Source organism: Lissotriton vulgaris, chromosome 3_1, assembly GCF_964263255.1.
Source record: "Lissotriton vulgaris chromosome 3_1, aLisVul1.2, whole genome shotgun sequence".
Taxonomy (NCBI): Eukaryota; Metazoa; Chordata; class Amphibia; order Caudata; family Salamandridae; genus Lissotriton; species Lissotriton vulgaris.
Genome location: NC_141689.1, coordinates 363661608 through 363678722, shown reverse-complemented (window position 1 = coordinate 363678722; position 17115 = coordinate 363661608). Strand labels below are relative to the sequence as shown.

Here is a 17115-nt window from a genome sequence, read left to right as displayed (position 1 = left end):
GGATAATTTGGATAAGTCTTTCAAAGTTTTAGTAATTTGTTGGAATACCACTGCTATGAGTTAGTCCAGAATTTACTTAGTTGAAGAACAATTACCCCAAACATTTGATATAGTACCTAAAAAACATTGTCAAAGGAAAAAGGAACTGCATAATCAAATATTAAGTTTTTTTTTTTAAAACTCTTTATTCGTGACTGTTATAGGATGTTATACATTACATTACATTTTCTTCTTATATCACATATCAGTCTTTTCCATTTTCTTTACCATTAACTTTTGGTAGCATATCCTTTCAAATCACGAGTCGTTTGTCTTATAATTCCCCGGATGTTTCTCGGTTTTGATCTTTAAACATCATAATCATGACTTACATATTTGCTAAACCCCAACTACCCCTCCCTCCCCGTCCACCCACCCCCGTCTCCTGATCGTTCTCTCTTATACACTCTACATGTCGGGTCAATGTGCCTCAGTCTACCTGGAAATTGTTAAAGGCCCTAGGCCTGGTCTATCCCTCGTGAGTTGTAATTGCGCTCGTGAACCCCGGCCGCCCCCTGCTATATGTGTGTGTTCATCCCACCGGGTCTCTCGAACTGGTCAGGTCTATCTCTTCCATTTCGATCATCATTAAGTCCCATTCTTGTGCTATAGGGTATTTGTGAAGGCCTTTGTCCTCCTCCCCCCGCAGCGCCGCGGATTCGGCTTTGCCCCATTTCAGCAGATCAGCTCGCCACATTTCTACCTGCGGGGACCTGGGCGATTTCCATCTCATAGTGAGCACCCTGAGTGCCAACAAGAGTGCCAGGTCCGTAAATTTCAGGTGTGCTTTACATGTTTTGGGTCGCTTCCTGTTTCCTATCAGGCAGGGTAATGCCCCCTCAGGGATCCGGAGTGTTGTTATGGAGTGTAACGTGTGTTTGATCGTCCCCCAGTAAGTGCGTAACTTCGGGCATGTCCATAGCATGTGAAGGATATGTGCCTCATCTTGTTGACATCTTGGCAGCAGTGTGCAGTGGCAGGAAACATTCTATGGAGTCTCTGGGGCGTAAGGTATGCTCTATGGAGAATCATGGCCTGTATGAACTGAAACTTAACATTCCTAGATACTCTCCTATGATGTCCAAGAATGATTTTCCACTCCCCGTCTGTTAGGGTTTCTCCCGAGTCTGCAGTCCAGGTCTCCCTAAGTGTGGTGATTGGCGACGTCACATGTTCTCCAATACCGACATATAGCCATTTCACCAGGTGTCCCCCCGTACCCATATAATGTAGGAAGTGCACTAATTCATGTTGGTCTGGTTTCGTACGTTGTGGAGCCCAAGCACGCCACACATAGTGCGTCACCGAGGCGTGTAATAGGTGTAAGCGCGATGGTGCTCCCGTGGTTTGTACAAATGAAGCGTGATCCAGTATGGTATCGTCACCGAACAGGTATCCCACTCTGTCCACCCCGGCCTCCGTCCAGGGCCGTAGTCTGCGTTGTGTTAGGGTCCCCTGTGGTGTCAGGAGTCCCAGGAGGGGGATATTGTCTGCATATGGAGAGGCCTTAGCCGTGTATGTCAGTGCTTTCCTCCAGCAGGTCAGAGCCACATGCAGGAGGGGGTGGCAGTCTCGGAGGATCCTAGCTTTGGGTAAGAGGAGGGAGTGTAGTTCCCCTCGTGCTAATTTGTCCGTCGTGTAAGCGATCTCATGTAGATCTCTGCCCGCCACCCATCGGGTCAACTATTGGAGCTGGCTTGCATAGTAGTAACTCCGCAGGTCCGGTACGCCCAGGCCTCCCTGTCTGGTGTTCAATTGTAATTTTTTAAGGCTGATTCGTCTTCTCCCCGAGCCCCATATAAGGTTGATCAGTAATGTATTTAGTGTGATAAAAGTTTGTCGCGGGAGCAGTACCGGCAGGTTTACAAAATAATACAGTATGCGGGGGAGCAGGACCATCTTCGACACCGCTACTCGTCCCATTACTGATAGCGGCACAGATGTCCAGAAGCCTATACTACCTCGTAGGCCAGTAATTGCCTTACGGATGTTACCGTCAACTTGATCCTCTGGGTCCCGGTATACATTTATCCCGAGATATTTAAACGTGCTCGGTGCCACCTGGATTTCATAGGTACCGAACTGTATATGGGGGGGCTGTTGTCCTTCCCGGAAGAAGAAACCTAGAGACTCTCCCGGATTTATAGCCAAGCCAGATATGGCCTCAAAGTGTCTGAATATAGTCGCCAGGGGTGAGTGGTCCCCACGCAGGTTCTGGAGAACACCAAGATATCGTCGGCATATATAGAGACCATGTGGTTGGCGCCTCCCACTGGTATGCCCTCCTCCTCAGCTCTATTTCGGAGCGCAATAGCCAGGGGCTCCAGCGTCAGTACAAACAGTAGCGGCGACAGTGGGCAGCCCTGTCGGGTGACCCTGTGGACTTCATAACAGTCTGATGTGTGTCTTCCCGTGCTCGCCCTCGCCGTCGGACCTGTATACAATAAGTGGATCCATTTTATAAGGGCCTCCGGGAAACCGAAGCGATGCAGGACTTCGAACATGAAGTCCCCCATCAGGGAGTCAAACGCCTGGCGGAGGTCCAGGGCTATACAGCCAGCATGTGGTAAGTTATGAGGGGTAGGTGTCATAAGGGCGTGGAGTCGTCTCGAATTTTGGGAGGTGCTCCTCTCTGGGAGGAAGCCACATTGATCAGTATGGATCAGGCCAGGGAGGTGGTGTTGGATCTGCATGGCAATAGCCTTACTAAGGATCTTATACTCAGTGGAGAGCATGGAGAGGGGCCTGTAGTTACTTACCTCTTGGGCGTCCCTACCGGGTTTCGGGATAGAAATCACCAAAGCCTGCATGGTTGTAGCCGGGAGATGTCCAACCTCGTAAGCGGTGTTATAAATTTTCTCCAGGACGGGGGCCAGTACATCAGAATATGTTTGATAAAACTCCCCTGGCAGGCCATCCATACCCGGGGTCTTGCCTCGGTTAAGTGTGTGGATTGCTATCTTTATTTCTTGCTGCGTTATAGGCCCAGCTAGGGCCGCCTGGATTCCCGGGGCCAGCATTGGGAGTGTTAGCTCTCCCAGGAATTCCGCCATTTCGTCCCCTGCATCTACAGAGGGGGGAGCATAGAGTTTCTCCAGGTGAGTTTTAAATAGAGTGTTAATTCCCAGTTGTGTGTGCACCTGTTCGCCTGCTGTATTCCGGATAGTCGTTATTATAGGGCTCTCTGGGGTATCTCGGACTGGTCGAGCAAGTAAAGCACCGGACCTGTCCGCCTCTGCCTGTTGGCGTTTCAGATAGGTCCCATAGTCCATCACCCTTAGGGTTTCCAGCAATACAGCATGCTCAATATTACACAGTTGCAGGTCAGCTTTTCGGTTGGGGTCCTGCCCCGCCTCAGTTTCAAGGTCTCGCAAGCGCTTCTCCACTTCGCATAATTTACCATGGATTTCCTGTCTGGCTCCCACTAGTCGGCCAATAGCAGCCCCCCGTATTACAGCTTTCATTGCATCCCACACAATCAGATTGGAGGACGTAGAGTCCCAATTTGTATCGAAGTAATCAGTCAAGGTGTCAGCTATGTGTGTTCGAAACGGGCCATCCTCAAGCAGTGTGGGGTTAAGTCTCCAGGTAGGGACTGGTGAGGGTACCTTTCCCCAGTGTAGGTCAAGTGTTAGTGGTCGATGGTCTGAAAATGTTTTAGCAAGGTAATCAGATGTGACACATCTAGCTGTGACGGAGTTGGAGCATACAAACCTATCTAACCGGGTGTGTAGGTTGTGCACAGGGGAGTAGCATGAGTATTCTTTGTGTGTTGGATGCAGTGCGCGCCAGATGTCAGTCAGTCTCCAACCCTGGAGCCATGTCCCAAATGATTCTGACAATTTATGTATTCCCGCTGCCTGAAGGGGGGGTGTGATCTGTCTAGGGCCACATCTAGTATCATGTTTCAGTCACCTCCCAATATCCAGGGGACATCTACCCAGTCCGCCAATGCCCGGCCCACTGCAGCGAGGAATCTATCTTGGTCGAAATTCGGGGCATAGATGCTGCCCAGGACTACCACCTCCCCGTCTAGGGTGCCCCTCACCAATATATAGCGCCCCTGTTCGTCGACAAACGGAGTGCCGTGGCGTACCCATATTGTGGCTCCTCTGGAGAAGGCAGAGTATGTTGTGGAGAATATAGTACCCCTCCATTTCTTCCATAGTAGGAGTGCCTCGGAGTGTGTTATGTGTGACTCCTGTAGGAACACTATGTGTGCCTTTTGTCTAAGCAAGAAAGCATGTACTCTGTGTCTCTTCTGAACCGCCCCCAGCCCTCGCACATTCCAGGTGACCAGCCTATACTTTCCTCTTTCATCAGCCATATCCCTCTGTAGGTGTCGCAAGGAGTGTTCCCATATGTCTTAGCAAGTGATTCTTCTGTGCCAACCAGGAGACACTTCCCTCCCTATCCCAAACCCCAACTTTGGAGGCGCAGCCTCTAAACCCTGCTGTGCCGAACCATAAACTTTGAAACGCAAGTAAACAGGTTACGGTGCATACGCTAGTGGGGGGTCGACCAAGCATGTGCTGTGTCCATAGAGCCATACTTGGTCAAGCCGCCGGCTCAACGGCGCCGCCGGGAGAGTTCTCTTGAATTTGCTTAGTATATGTAGGCACGTCTTGTGGAGGGGGGGGAAACAGAGGGATAGGGGAGGGTGGGGAATAGGGGTGGCCACTTCCTAATACAGTCGACAAGTTTCAGCCATGTGTCTTAGGAGTACAGGAGGTGTATGAACCTCATCTTACAAGCCATGTACATAAAAGTCCCTTAATCAAATATTAAGTTGATCTGATTCCAAACACATAACCAAATGTCATGAACGAAGGGACTGTTCCGATGCCGACCGGCCCAACACCGCAGGAGTGAAGAACGTCCCAATCCTCTGCCGTCACCGTGACCGCCAACACCTGCAATCAAAACGGATGGTGGAGAACACGACGCCGGCAGAAGGTGGGTAACAAAACAAGGGAACCCAAGGTCTTGGGGAACACAACTCGTCTCCTCTGGCTTCTTGGCAGCTGACAGCTTGACACAGACGAGACCGCTAAAATGAAATAAGGGGACAAGATTAAATACACCGCTATTTCTATGACCAGTGCCAAGTACACACGCAAACCACCGGCCTCCCTGCTTACCCTGGATAACAAACGGGTGTAGCTTGATATGAAAGAGGAATTCTTCCACGGCCATCGTATTGGTTGTTTCTTTGCGTAACCCCAGACCAACCACGCCCCCTCGGGAAACACTGAGAATGACTAAGGGGGTGGAATTCACAATTCTTTGGACAAAAAAGGGACAGGGGAAAAATGGTATCACAGGAATATGAAAGACACCCAAAAAACACCTGCAATCTAAAAAAGAACACAAAGGTAGCGCAACAACGGCCGTTATTCAGCTCCTTCGTGAAACCACCCAAACAATGCGCATAACAAGATGGTTTGGACACAAAAAAAGGGATAATTACGGGACGATACAACTCAAGGAAACGCAGCCGCGAATCCTGAACGCCACCAAAGATCAAAAACAGGTCCCCAATTGAAGGGTTCAGTAGTGCCCAAGGGAATAGGAAAACAGGGGGGGGGGCAGGGAAACAGGGGGGGTCAAAACCCAGCACTAGGAAAGACCGCTGTAATGGAGCTCGAAGGAAGGGAAACAAGGTAGATCCACAGGAACAGGAATCACACGGCAGGGGAGCAATAAAGAAACCAAGCACCTGTTTCCTGTTGGCAGCCCCCTATTAAAGCGAGCCCTAGGGAGCGTCCATAAATTCACATATGCACTTGGCACTTTTAAGGATAATTCACTAACGGGGAACTAGACAAAAGGACCCAGGCCCCCTTGAATCCCAACAGGGACAAGTAAAAAGCAAATGTTTCAAATCAGTGTGTATTGAGGAACAAGACCAGCATGCATCAGAAATATCCACATTTATTTTATGTAAAGTTGTGGGTGGTCGGAGAAGTCTATTGTATGTAAAAAAGAGTGTTTGCATTGCGTTTGCTGCTCTAGTGGTCTTCCTAGTTTTGGACCAAATTGTATTCCATGTTTGGATGGGCCATTCCATGTCCAAATCTTGTTCCCTGGCCAACTCTACCTTAGTTCTGACTCTAGTGATATTGGATCTTCGCAAGTAAGAGTAAATAGTGGAGGTCTTGGATCGCATGGTACGGAGGGTTCAGAATTGATTGATCGTTGAAGAGGCTGGGAGAGAATAAAACCTGAATTTGGTAAGGGCCTTCAATGAAATCGGCCCAGAATACTTGCAAAACAAACTTTTTAAACAGTCATCCTGCCGTAATTTGAGATCTAACGGAAAGGTCCTGTTGATGACTCAGCGTATTTGGCGGGCGCGCTCAGGGGGCAAAGCTTTTTCCTACATCCCCCCCAAGTACTGGAACTCCCTACCAGAAGCTCCACGAAAGTGCATCTCCTATCTTGTATTCGCTTCACGTCTGGTACCATTTTTTTAGCTCCTCCACAGTTTATCCCCTATGTAAGCGCTGAGATGCCCCTGGATGAGTCATGTGCGATATAAGATATATTTAACATAACAAGGGCAAGATGTAAGGCGTCTTGCAATAATTGGTATTTATTCTGAAAGGAGGAGGTGAAGTAAAATAAAAGACAGGCATGGGTAAATGTCATAACATCATTAAGTTTGTACTGTTTCTGTCTGGTACATAATATTGCAGGAAGAATACAGCCAATCTTGATTCAATAATACACTTGAAATTGAACATAACTATGCAAGTTCATCCCCCAGCAAAGTTTTTAAAGACCAAAGGTGATCCCCCTATGCCTTGGGCAAGATGGAAGGAAGAATTAATTACATACATAAAGGCTATAGATGGAGAACGCATGGGGGCAGAAAGAAAAAAAAGTGTATTTCTACATTGTTTGTGGTCGGAAGGCCAAGTAATTTTTAGGTCTTTGTGTCATAATTTGACGATGGCTGAGTTAGCGTTAAGCTTCTGCTACACGTATTTTCCTTATCTTGGCCTTAGTGTTAAACGCCATCTTGTATGTTACAGCGGCCATTTTAGAGAATGAGCCGCCGCGTGGTCAGCGTGCCCTTTAGTCCTTTTTCCGTACCACTGACCACTTGAGTTTGCCCAGCAACAGGCTATTTTTAGTAACGGTCAAGCCCGCACATGCGCAGTTCTGATTGACCAGACACCTCTTAGGAATGTTCCGCCAAACTGACCAGTGGTGTTGTAACCCCTCCCATGAGTTGGCTGTGTTCCAAAAATGACCATATATGTACCGAAAACTCTGTAACCATGTACCTCCCAACTTTTAATGTCTGTAAAACTGTATAAAAGAAGGACTCGCACCGATGTTCGGTGTGATACTTCTTGCATTACCGAATGGTGCTGTAGGAATGAACCACCACCCCATGGGGTCTTAATAAACTTGTCTTTTACATTTTCTAGTTTCCGTGCCAACGGTTCTTATGGTGTAGAGGGTATTCTGCGTATGTAGGCCTGGAGAACCCGATACCACAAATTGGCGACCACGAAGGGACTCATCGGCGACTCGGATGCCCGAAGGAGAGGTCATGACGAAGGATTGGAAACTCGCCATGGACGCGTACGCTGTCACTGAGTGACCCGAGTCTTGGCACCCACGGTGTTTTCTTCCCTTCCTTCTGATCTGACCTTCCAGGTGGCGCCGGTCCCCGACTGAGATCCTGCTCGTCTGCGTTGCTGTACAGTGCCTGTTTGGCTGATTCGATTAAAGACCTTGGCAGTTGGAACCTGGATATTTGAGATTTGGGTAAGAAATGTGAGTGGTAAGGTAGTCTGCGGACGCTTACTGTAGTTCTATGACTGTGACTATGATTTGAGTTAGCTAACATTTGAGTTTGTGAATTTGAACACATATGTGTAGTGCACTTCACATAGGAAGGCATGTAGAGATATTTCTCTAACTTCGTTTGTACTTCGAATGGCACATTTGTGTGAAATGTTGTAAGTGCCATTTTTCGGTATCACGTTTCCGTGGTACTTTTTGAACATGCCTGTTTTAAGCACATTCCGAGGGATGTGCTGTCTTGGAATTGGTACCACATATAGTTTAAATGAATCTCAGCCGGCTCCCCCAGAGGGGACCCCCAATCGTGAAATGTATGTAAAGTTTGGCCTTCCCCCTATACTGTACAGTAAATTATGGAACAAGTACACCAAGTCTGATCCCGAGTTGCAATGGCCACTACATGGGTCGTTTGATTTACGAAAGGTTCAGTTTGTGGAGCAATGTTTGTTTCAGCGCAGGTCTAGACAGGATATGTTTGATTGTGTGCGAATGTGGGAGAAAGCAGTGCGTGAACGAATGAAGCGTGAAATAGCCTTGGCGGACAAAGAGGAGTGCAAGGCTGCTCGAGATAAAGCTTTACAGCTGGAGGAAAAGGAGTTGCAGGAGAAGAAAGAGAGGGAGGCACGGGAACGTAATTTGCAAACGACCGGTCAATTTCCTATTCGACGTCCGCTTTATCCTGTCCTTACTAATGAAGTTGATGATTTTTCATTATTAGATCGGTCTCCGCCTCCGTATGGTCAGCCTACGGCCCCGACCGAGGATTCCGGTGATGCAGGTCAGGATAAGACAAGTACGAGGTTAACTGCTGAGAGAGCTTCGGAATTACGAGGTTTTGCTCGAAAATTGAATTTGAATAGAATTACTATGTCAGAACTTAATGCTGAAAGGAATAAGTGGTCGGAACGAGAACAGATGTGTTTTTTAAGTACTTTTGCGGATGAAGTTATTGAGCGGTTTCGTAAGAATTCAGAGGACTTAGAACCTAAGGATGTATCAGTCCATCATGAGCATATGCGTAAAGGTTTATTTGCTATTTCAGATGCGGATACCTTTTTCCTACGATTGGTCCAGCTACGGGATGAGGCCTCCAGATTGCGGGAAGCACAAAAAGCCACGGAGAAGTCCTTGCCAGGGTCGACGGAGCAATCCAAAGAGTGTTCTATCTTTGGAGCAGATAAGAGTTCTAAAGTGCATGTTATGCCTATGCGTGAAGCTGCACCTTTGTATGTTCCCCCTAAAGGGCAAGGTACAGATGATGATAAAACGTCAGTAGATGCAAAAGGGTATTTTATATATAATTGGGTGTATACGCCTTGGAATAGAGCGGATGTTATGGCGTTGAAAAATGCTTTACCTGATCCTCGAAAAAATTCGGCAGCTTTCTATGAAGGAGTAGAGGGGGCTATTTCTTCTTGTGTTATGACGCTCGTTGATATAGATCTTTTCTTTGGATTAATTCTCCCCCCTGATATGTGGAGAGCGATTCGTAAGTTCGATGATCAAGCAATGTTTGGGGCAACTTGGAAAGATATAAGCCAGGCTGATTTAGACAGGGAACCTGCATGTAAACCATGTCAGTTGATTTTAGATCTTCCAACAGCTATTTTGAATAAATTAAAGACGCTTGTCCCCCCTAAAAAGATTGATTGGACTATGTTAGCATTGTGCAAACAAAAACAAGATGAATCGGTTTCTGATCACACGTTTTGAAGAAGCGTTTCATGATTACAGTGGGCAATCGTTAACAGATGATACGGGTAGGCATCTGTTTGTTGATAAGTATGTGTCTAATCTCCTACCGGAGATTGCAAAACGATTGAAAACAAGTGAAAGTTCCTGGACCACAGCGACCCCTGCATCTTTGTTAACTATGGCTCAGTATTATGAGCGGCAGGAAATAGAGGCTAAAGAAAGTGTTGATAAGAAAGCTAAGGAATTGAAAACGAAGGTGATGTTGGCACAGGTTCGCGGTGCGCAATCTAGAGGGAATGATAGAGGCAGGCGAGGAGGGGGTAATGTGTCGTATGGTCGTACTGATATTGCTGAGGACCAATGCGCATATTGTAAAGAGTTTGGGCATTGGGCTGAAGATTGTCCGGTGCTTCGTGAGCAACGTAGTCAGCGTGGTCGAGGAGGTGGAAGGTTACGAAATAGTTATTCAGGAGTGAGAGGTGGCGGAGGTGATTGTGGTAGGTTTGAAGCGAGGGGCCGTGGTCAGGACGAACGAAACACTTTTGATCGGCGAAATCAGTATCAGATATCGGAGGGTGAGAACGTGGAGAGTCAGGATTACGTGCATGCATAGGATTGCGTAGGATGGGGTGTGGAATCGGTTGAAGTGCCAGTAGATCAAAGAGGTCCATATGTATCAGCGGGCATTTTGGGTTCTACTGATCAGTTTTTAGTTGACACAAGAGCTACTCGTAGTGCTTTGTCTAAAAACTTGGTTCCAAGGGCTCCCCTGTCTGGCGAAACGATAACATGTAAATGTATTTGAGCTTATATAGCGCACAGCTACCCACAAAGGGTTTCCCGGCGCTTGCTTAGGGAACCCGTCCTGGTATTCCCCTGTGAGATAACCCCGGCAGGGTATCCACAAGGTGAAAGCCAGGCATCCCGCCGCGAGGGGCCGTTGTGGAGATTAAGCAAGCTATTGCCCAGAGTCACAGAGTGTGAACCCGTGAGTTGAGAAGGCACCGGAACGAGAATTATCGAGTCCGTGGAATTTTTGAGCCCAAGACCCGCCGAGGCGGGGAATTGAACCCTGGTCCAGGGCCGATCTCAGCTTCCGGGTCTGCCGCCTCTAACCCCTGAGCCACACTTCTCCACATGTATAGGGTTCGATGGCACACCCTCTCCAAGCCCATTATCACAACCTCTTGCATTTTGTATTGACAAATTTTTTAGTTTTTGTCCATTTTTGTTGTCACCCCACACTCCAGACAATATTATGGGTATTGATTTGCTCAAATATTTTCGAGCAACGATACGCTGCGCTCCTGAAGGAGTGCGGGTCATTTTGAATGACAATTACCCAGATTCAGGCAGATTTTGTACAATGAATTAAATTGAAGCATTAGCCTCTCTCCCACACACGTTATGGGCGACCTCGGATACGGATGTGGGACAGATGCTCATCCCGCCTATTCGAATTACTGTTAAGGAGGGAGTATCTTTGCCACGTGTACCGCAGTACAAAATATCCAGGGAAGGTGAAATTGCCCTGATGCACATCGTTCAGGATTTGATTGTCGCAGGAGTAGGGGAGGAAGTTCCTTACAATGTCTGTAACAGCCCTATTCTTCCGATCCTTAAGAAAGACACTGACAACAAAATCTACCGATTTATTATTGATTTGAGAGAAATTAACAAAATTGTCATTCCCCAGTACCCGGTGGTGTCTGACATCACAACATTACTTACCTTGGTCCCCCCCCACTGCAACAACCTTTTCTGTTATTGACCTTAAAAATGCGTTCTTTTCCATTCCCATTCATCCTGACAGCAGATACCTATTTGGCTTCACGTTAAATAATAAATCGTATAGATTTTGTCGTGTTCCTCAAGGTTACACAGAGAGCCCTAGCATTTATAGCCAGGCTATAAAAAGACAGCTTGTTTCATTTGAATTACAATCCGGAGTAACTCTTATCCAATACGTTGATGATCTCTTATTGGCGGCGGACACCTATGCACAATGTAAGGAGAGTACTCTTGCTTTGCTCTTTTTTCTCGCTCAGAACAATCACAAAGTTTCTAGGAAGAAATTGCAATATTGTAGACCAAAGGTGACCTACCTCGGTCATCTTTTGTCTAAGGAGGGGCGTGCATTAACATCTGATCGAATTCAGGCAATTTTAGATACACCAGTCCCCCGCACTCAGAGAGATGTACGTGCCTTTATAGGTCTAACGTCTTTTTGTAGACAGTGGATAATGGGGTTTTCGCACATCATAAAACCTTTGCTAGCGTTACTGTCCAAAACCACACCAACGCCTCTTGAATGGACAGACGAATGTCAAAATGCTTTCGATCAATTGAGACAGGCCCTGTGCTCTGCACCCGTGCTAGGTACACCAGACTACACAAAGATTTTCACGTTGTACGTGCACGAGAAAGATGGGTGCGCGTTATCAGTGTTAGTGCAGACACACGGGGATAAGCAGAGGCCATGTGCGTACTTCTCAGCCATCCTTGATCCTGTAGCACGAAGGTTACCGGGGTGTTTCAGAGCAGTTGCAGCAACAGCAGTAGCTATACGGCAGAGTGAGGGAATAGTTTTGTCGCATAAACTGTTGGTGTTAGTTTCCCATGCAGTGGACGCCCTGTTAAACCAAACGAAAACACAGTATCTTACGAGCGCACGTTTAACTGGATATGAGCTCACACTTCTGGCGCCACATATCACATTGAAAAGATGCGCTACCCTGAACCCTGCCACTTTATTGCCATATCCGGTTGTTGAGGGTCAAGAGGAAGAACACCATGATTGTGTTTTCCTGACCGAAGAACAAACAAAGGGTCGTGTCGACTTACAGGATACGCCACTTCCAGATGTGGATGGGGAACTGTGAGTTGATGGATCGTGTTTGAGGCTGCCAGATGGCACAACTTCTGCAGCATATGCGATCACGACACTTAAGACGGTGGTAGAAACAGCACGAATACCACAGAAATCGGCCCAAGCAGCGGAACTGATAGCTTTGACAAGAGCCTGCGAACTGAGTGCTGGCTTATGTGTGAACATCTACACAGACAGCCGGTATGCCTTCGGAGTAGCACATGACTTTGGCCTACTCTGGAGAGAGCGTGGGTTTTTGACTTCGCATGGAGTACACATCATGCATGGAGAACTAGTGCGTGATCTTCTAAATGCGTTACTTTGTCCAAAGAAAGTGGCAATAATCAAATGCAGTGCACATAAAAAGGTCACTGACAAAGTCGGACAAGGTAATGCTTTCGCAGACAGTATAGCACGACAAACGGCTATGCTACGAAATGACTCCCCCATGTATGTAATGAAATCACAGGCCGAGCGATGGCATGATGCTAGAGCGGAGATATTAGACATCCAAAAATCAGTGACTGAAGCAGAACTTGCAACATGGGCAGAAAAGGGGGTGCTGGATGATGAGGGTTGTTGGAGGAGTAAAGATATGGAACGATGGAAATTGCCTGCAGCTTACTTGCAAGCGATGGTACAGATGACACATGGGTTGGCACATGTTGGAGCTCTCGCAATTACTCGATTGCTAACACGAGTTTGGGAGCATCCTGAGATTGCTAACACGGCCAAGAGAGTAGTGCAGACCTGTCTGATATGTTTACAGCACAATCCTGCAAAAGGGGCGCATTCTCCGAAAGGAGGGTTCGTTCCACCTTCTGCACCATTCGAGGTATTACAAATGGATTACATCCAGCTTGAGCGTTGCAAGAACCTTAAGTATGTCCTAGTGGTGGTGTGTGCATTTAGTAAATGGGTTGAGGCCTTCCCCATGAAGGATAATACAGCTTTGACAACAGCTAAGGTGTTGCTCAAAGAGTACTTCCCTCGATATGGCATTTGCAAATTTTTGTGGAGCGATAATGGTCCCCATTTTGTTGGGAAAATTGTGGAATATGTGTTGAAGGGATTGGGGATTCAGCAAAAGTTCCATGCTGTGTTCCATCCTCAGTCAGCAGGTCTTGTTGAACGGTACAATGCTACCTTGAAACTAAAGTTGGCTAAGATTGTGGCATCTACGTCTTTGAAGTGGCCGGATGCCTTGCCGTTAGCATTACTCTCTATCAGATCAGTGCCCCACTCTCGAACTGGCCTCACACCTTATGAAGTGGTGTTTGGAAGGCCGATGAATATATGGGGAGTTCCTAAGCCTTGATTGTTACATGATGTGCCTTGTATAATGATGAACGATTATTTGGCACGATTAACAAATGATTTACTCTCTATTCACCAACAGGTTCGAGAAGCGCTCCCTGACAACTCTATTGGAGAGGCTCACAATCTTCGTCCTGGGGACTATGTGATGGTTAAATCCTTCGAGAGAACAAACAGCTTGGAGCCGAGGTGGCGTGGCCCCGAGCAGGTACTACTTGCAACCCGAACGGCTGTGCGAGTGACCAACAGGAAGCGGTGGGTACTTTCAACTCACTGCCGCCGTGTCTCTCCGGACCTGGTGAATCCTACTGTGCTATCTGACTACAGAGATATCTTGGACCAGGAAAAGAGCCCAGCTGTGACGTCTGCCGAATTGGAGGGACCACACTGTTTCTGGACGACTAAAATATAATCTGCGACCACGATAAGAAGAAGATTTTTTTTTTTGGTGCGATACTGGTTGAGTTACCGCTCTGGGGTTTGTGAAACGGAAGCCGGGAATCTCAAGGGGGGGGGATCAGTTCTGCCAAGAGTAGCGACACCCGTCTTGACCCCGGAGAAAAAAACAACGGCTACCTCGGAGCTCAGCACTCATATTTTTATTTTTTTTAGTTGTACATTTGAGACATTGTGAACTTTTTGAACTATGGCGTCTTCTGCAGCACGAGACAAAAGAATCCTTGGTGCTGTATTATTTGTGTTGACAATTGTGGTAATAGCTGTGATAGCCTGGGTAGTAGAACTTGTGGTACCTGTGCGAGAACATTTGCTGCCGACTACCCCGGCTCCATCTGAACATTTTCATTTCACCTTACCGTACCATGAAGAACGGCACAGACAAACTTACTTGAACAATAGCTTCATTCAAATCTTGCATCATACTCACAATATGACGAACACTTCTAACTGTTGGGTATGTGGGATGTTGCCTGGACATCAGAAGAAAGGAGGCACACCGCTTATCCCACTCCCGTTTTCCCACAATGGGTCTTGCAATGCCTGGTACACTCTCCTGTTTACTTTGCGCTGGCCAACAAAAGGGGGGTTGCTTTTCCGTTTAAATAAGATATGCTACCATGATCGGGACGGCTATCCACAAGCTGAGGGTACTCGGTTCGAATGGGAGGAGTACCGCCCCGATAATGTATCTGCACCACGAATTTACAGCAATCAACGGAACATTAACATGTCTAATTCTCATGTTATTAATGTCATTGATACGAAAGCCGATCTCTGTATACGTAATAAAGGTGCAATCCCGGTTGGCAGAAGTGAATGTAACACCACACTTACTTTTGATAGCCCGAATGGCATTTCATTTGTAGCCTCCCGTAATACATACTTCATATGTGGCAATAAAGGTTATCATCGTCTTCCGTTAGGATGGTTAGGAAAATGCTACATCTCTTTTGTATTGCCCGCTGTATTCATTGCCCCACCAATGTATCATAATGATTATGTTTTGTATCATGACTTTGTACTAAACAGAGTCAAGAGAGCAGTAGTCCTCGCAGACATAGATCAAACCGACACCGCACTGCAACAATATGTAGATTTTAATTTGGGTTTGTTTTCCTTTGTGGGAGCTGCTCTGAACAGTCGGAAAATACGACGACTAACTCGTGTTGTTGAAGCTGTTGCTAATGATACTGCTTTTGCATTGGGGAATATAACTGAAGAGCTTCAAATATCTAGAATTGTAACGCTTCAGAATCGGATGGTTTTAGATGTTGTGCTAGCCGATCGGGGGGGGCATGCCGCATTATCAGAAGTAGTTGCTGCGTTTACGGGCCAGATAATTCACCATCTGTATATGACGCTATATCCAAATTACATAAAATTGCTGCTGAAATACATCCGGACAAGGGTACATGGACCTTTTCGGGGTGGTTCTGGTCAATGCTTAGTACATGGGGATGGAAGTTACTGACAATCTTATGTATCATAATTGGGATATTGTTCTTTCTATGCTTATGTATACAATGTGGCCCTGCATTATGCTCTATGTGTTTATCAGTTTGTATTCCATCTAGACGAGCTTTTGCCCAAAATGAACAAATAATTCGTAAAGAAGTGGCCCAAATTATGTCTATCGACATAGAGGATGAGTATCCCGATTATGTCCACTATGAGGTAGCTTCAGCTGAACGCTAAAAGGGTCGTCTGTCGTAATTTGACGATGGCTGGGTTAGCGTTAAGCTTCTGCTACACGTATTTTCCTTATCTTGGCCTTAGTGTTAAACGCCATCTTGTATGTTACAGCGGCCATTTTAGAGAATGAGCCGCCGCGTCGTCAGCGTGCCCTTTAGTCCTTTTTCCGTACCACTGACCACTTGAGTTTGCCCAGCAACAGGCTATTTTTAGTAACGGTCAAGCCTGCACATGCGCAGTTCTGATTGACAAGTCACCTCTTAGGAATGTTCCGCCAAACTGACCAGTGGTGTTGTGCCCCTCCCATGAGTTGGCTGTGTTCCAAAAATGACCATATATGTACCGAAAACTCTGTAACCATGTACCTCCCAACTTTTAATGTCTGTAAAACTGTATAAAAGAAGGACTCGCACCGATGTTCGGTGTGATACTTCTTGCATTACCGAAGGGTGCTGTAGGAATGTACCACCACCCCATGGGGTCTTAATAAACTTGTCTTTTACATTTTCTAGTTTCCGTGCCAACAGTTCTTATGGTGTAGAGGGTATTCTGCGGAGTATGTAGGCCTGGAGAACCCAATACCACATTTGCCGCAAATTACTGCTCAAAGTGATGGGAGTGGAGACAATTTGAATGTATACAATGAAGCTTTATTGAGAATGGAAAAGAGATTCAAACCAGTCACAAGTATTGCATTAAAAAGATTTAAATTTTATACTAGGGCACAAAAGAGTGATGAAAGTTTTGATGATTTTCCCACAGGTTTGAGAACCTTATCAATACATTGTAATTTTGGACTTTTAACTGATGAAATGGTAAGAGATCAGATTATAGTACATGTTAAGAATAAAAAAATACAAGAAAGACTATGGGTTTTAGGAAATCCCACTTTAGCTGAAGTTATTTCGGAGGCAAAAGCACTAGAACAGTCTGAAAAATGGATGGAAGTGGTTAAAGAGAATTCTGATTAGAATAGTGTAGAAGAGGAGGTTTGCTTCGGTAAATCAAAAAATGAGAACCAGACACAACAACCAACATGTTTTCAACACAATTATAGATGGGGGAATACAAATACTAATACTTGTAGGAATTTTCAAGGTCAATCGCGGAACATAGGTGTTTGTTTTAGGTGTGGCAACAAGTCTCATTTAGCTTTGTTTTCTGGTTGTCCTGCAATTAACAAAGACTGTAGGAACTGTGGTAGATTTGGGCATTTTATTAGT

General features: G+C 46.3%; 1 protein-coding gene across 2 annotated transcripts in view; it reads left to right on the top strand.

Annotated features, from left to right (window-relative positions):
• LOC147726460 (complement component C6-like) overlaps window positions 1-17115 on the top strand; it is a 1142533-nt gene that overhangs the window by 850770 nt on the left and 274648 nt on the right. Inside the window, exon 14 of one of the 2 annotated variants that reach the window (XM_086960583.1) lies at window positions 13824-14211. The exons of the other annotated variant lie outside the window; for it this stretch is intronic. Within the exon in view, the coding sequence (XP_086816709.1) occupies window positions 13824-14153 (330 nt within the window). The 3' untranslated portion in view covers window positions 14154-14211. Of the gene's footprint in view, window positions 1-13823; window positions 14212-17115 lie in introns of those variants that run through there. 2 annotated transcript variants of the gene reach the window in all.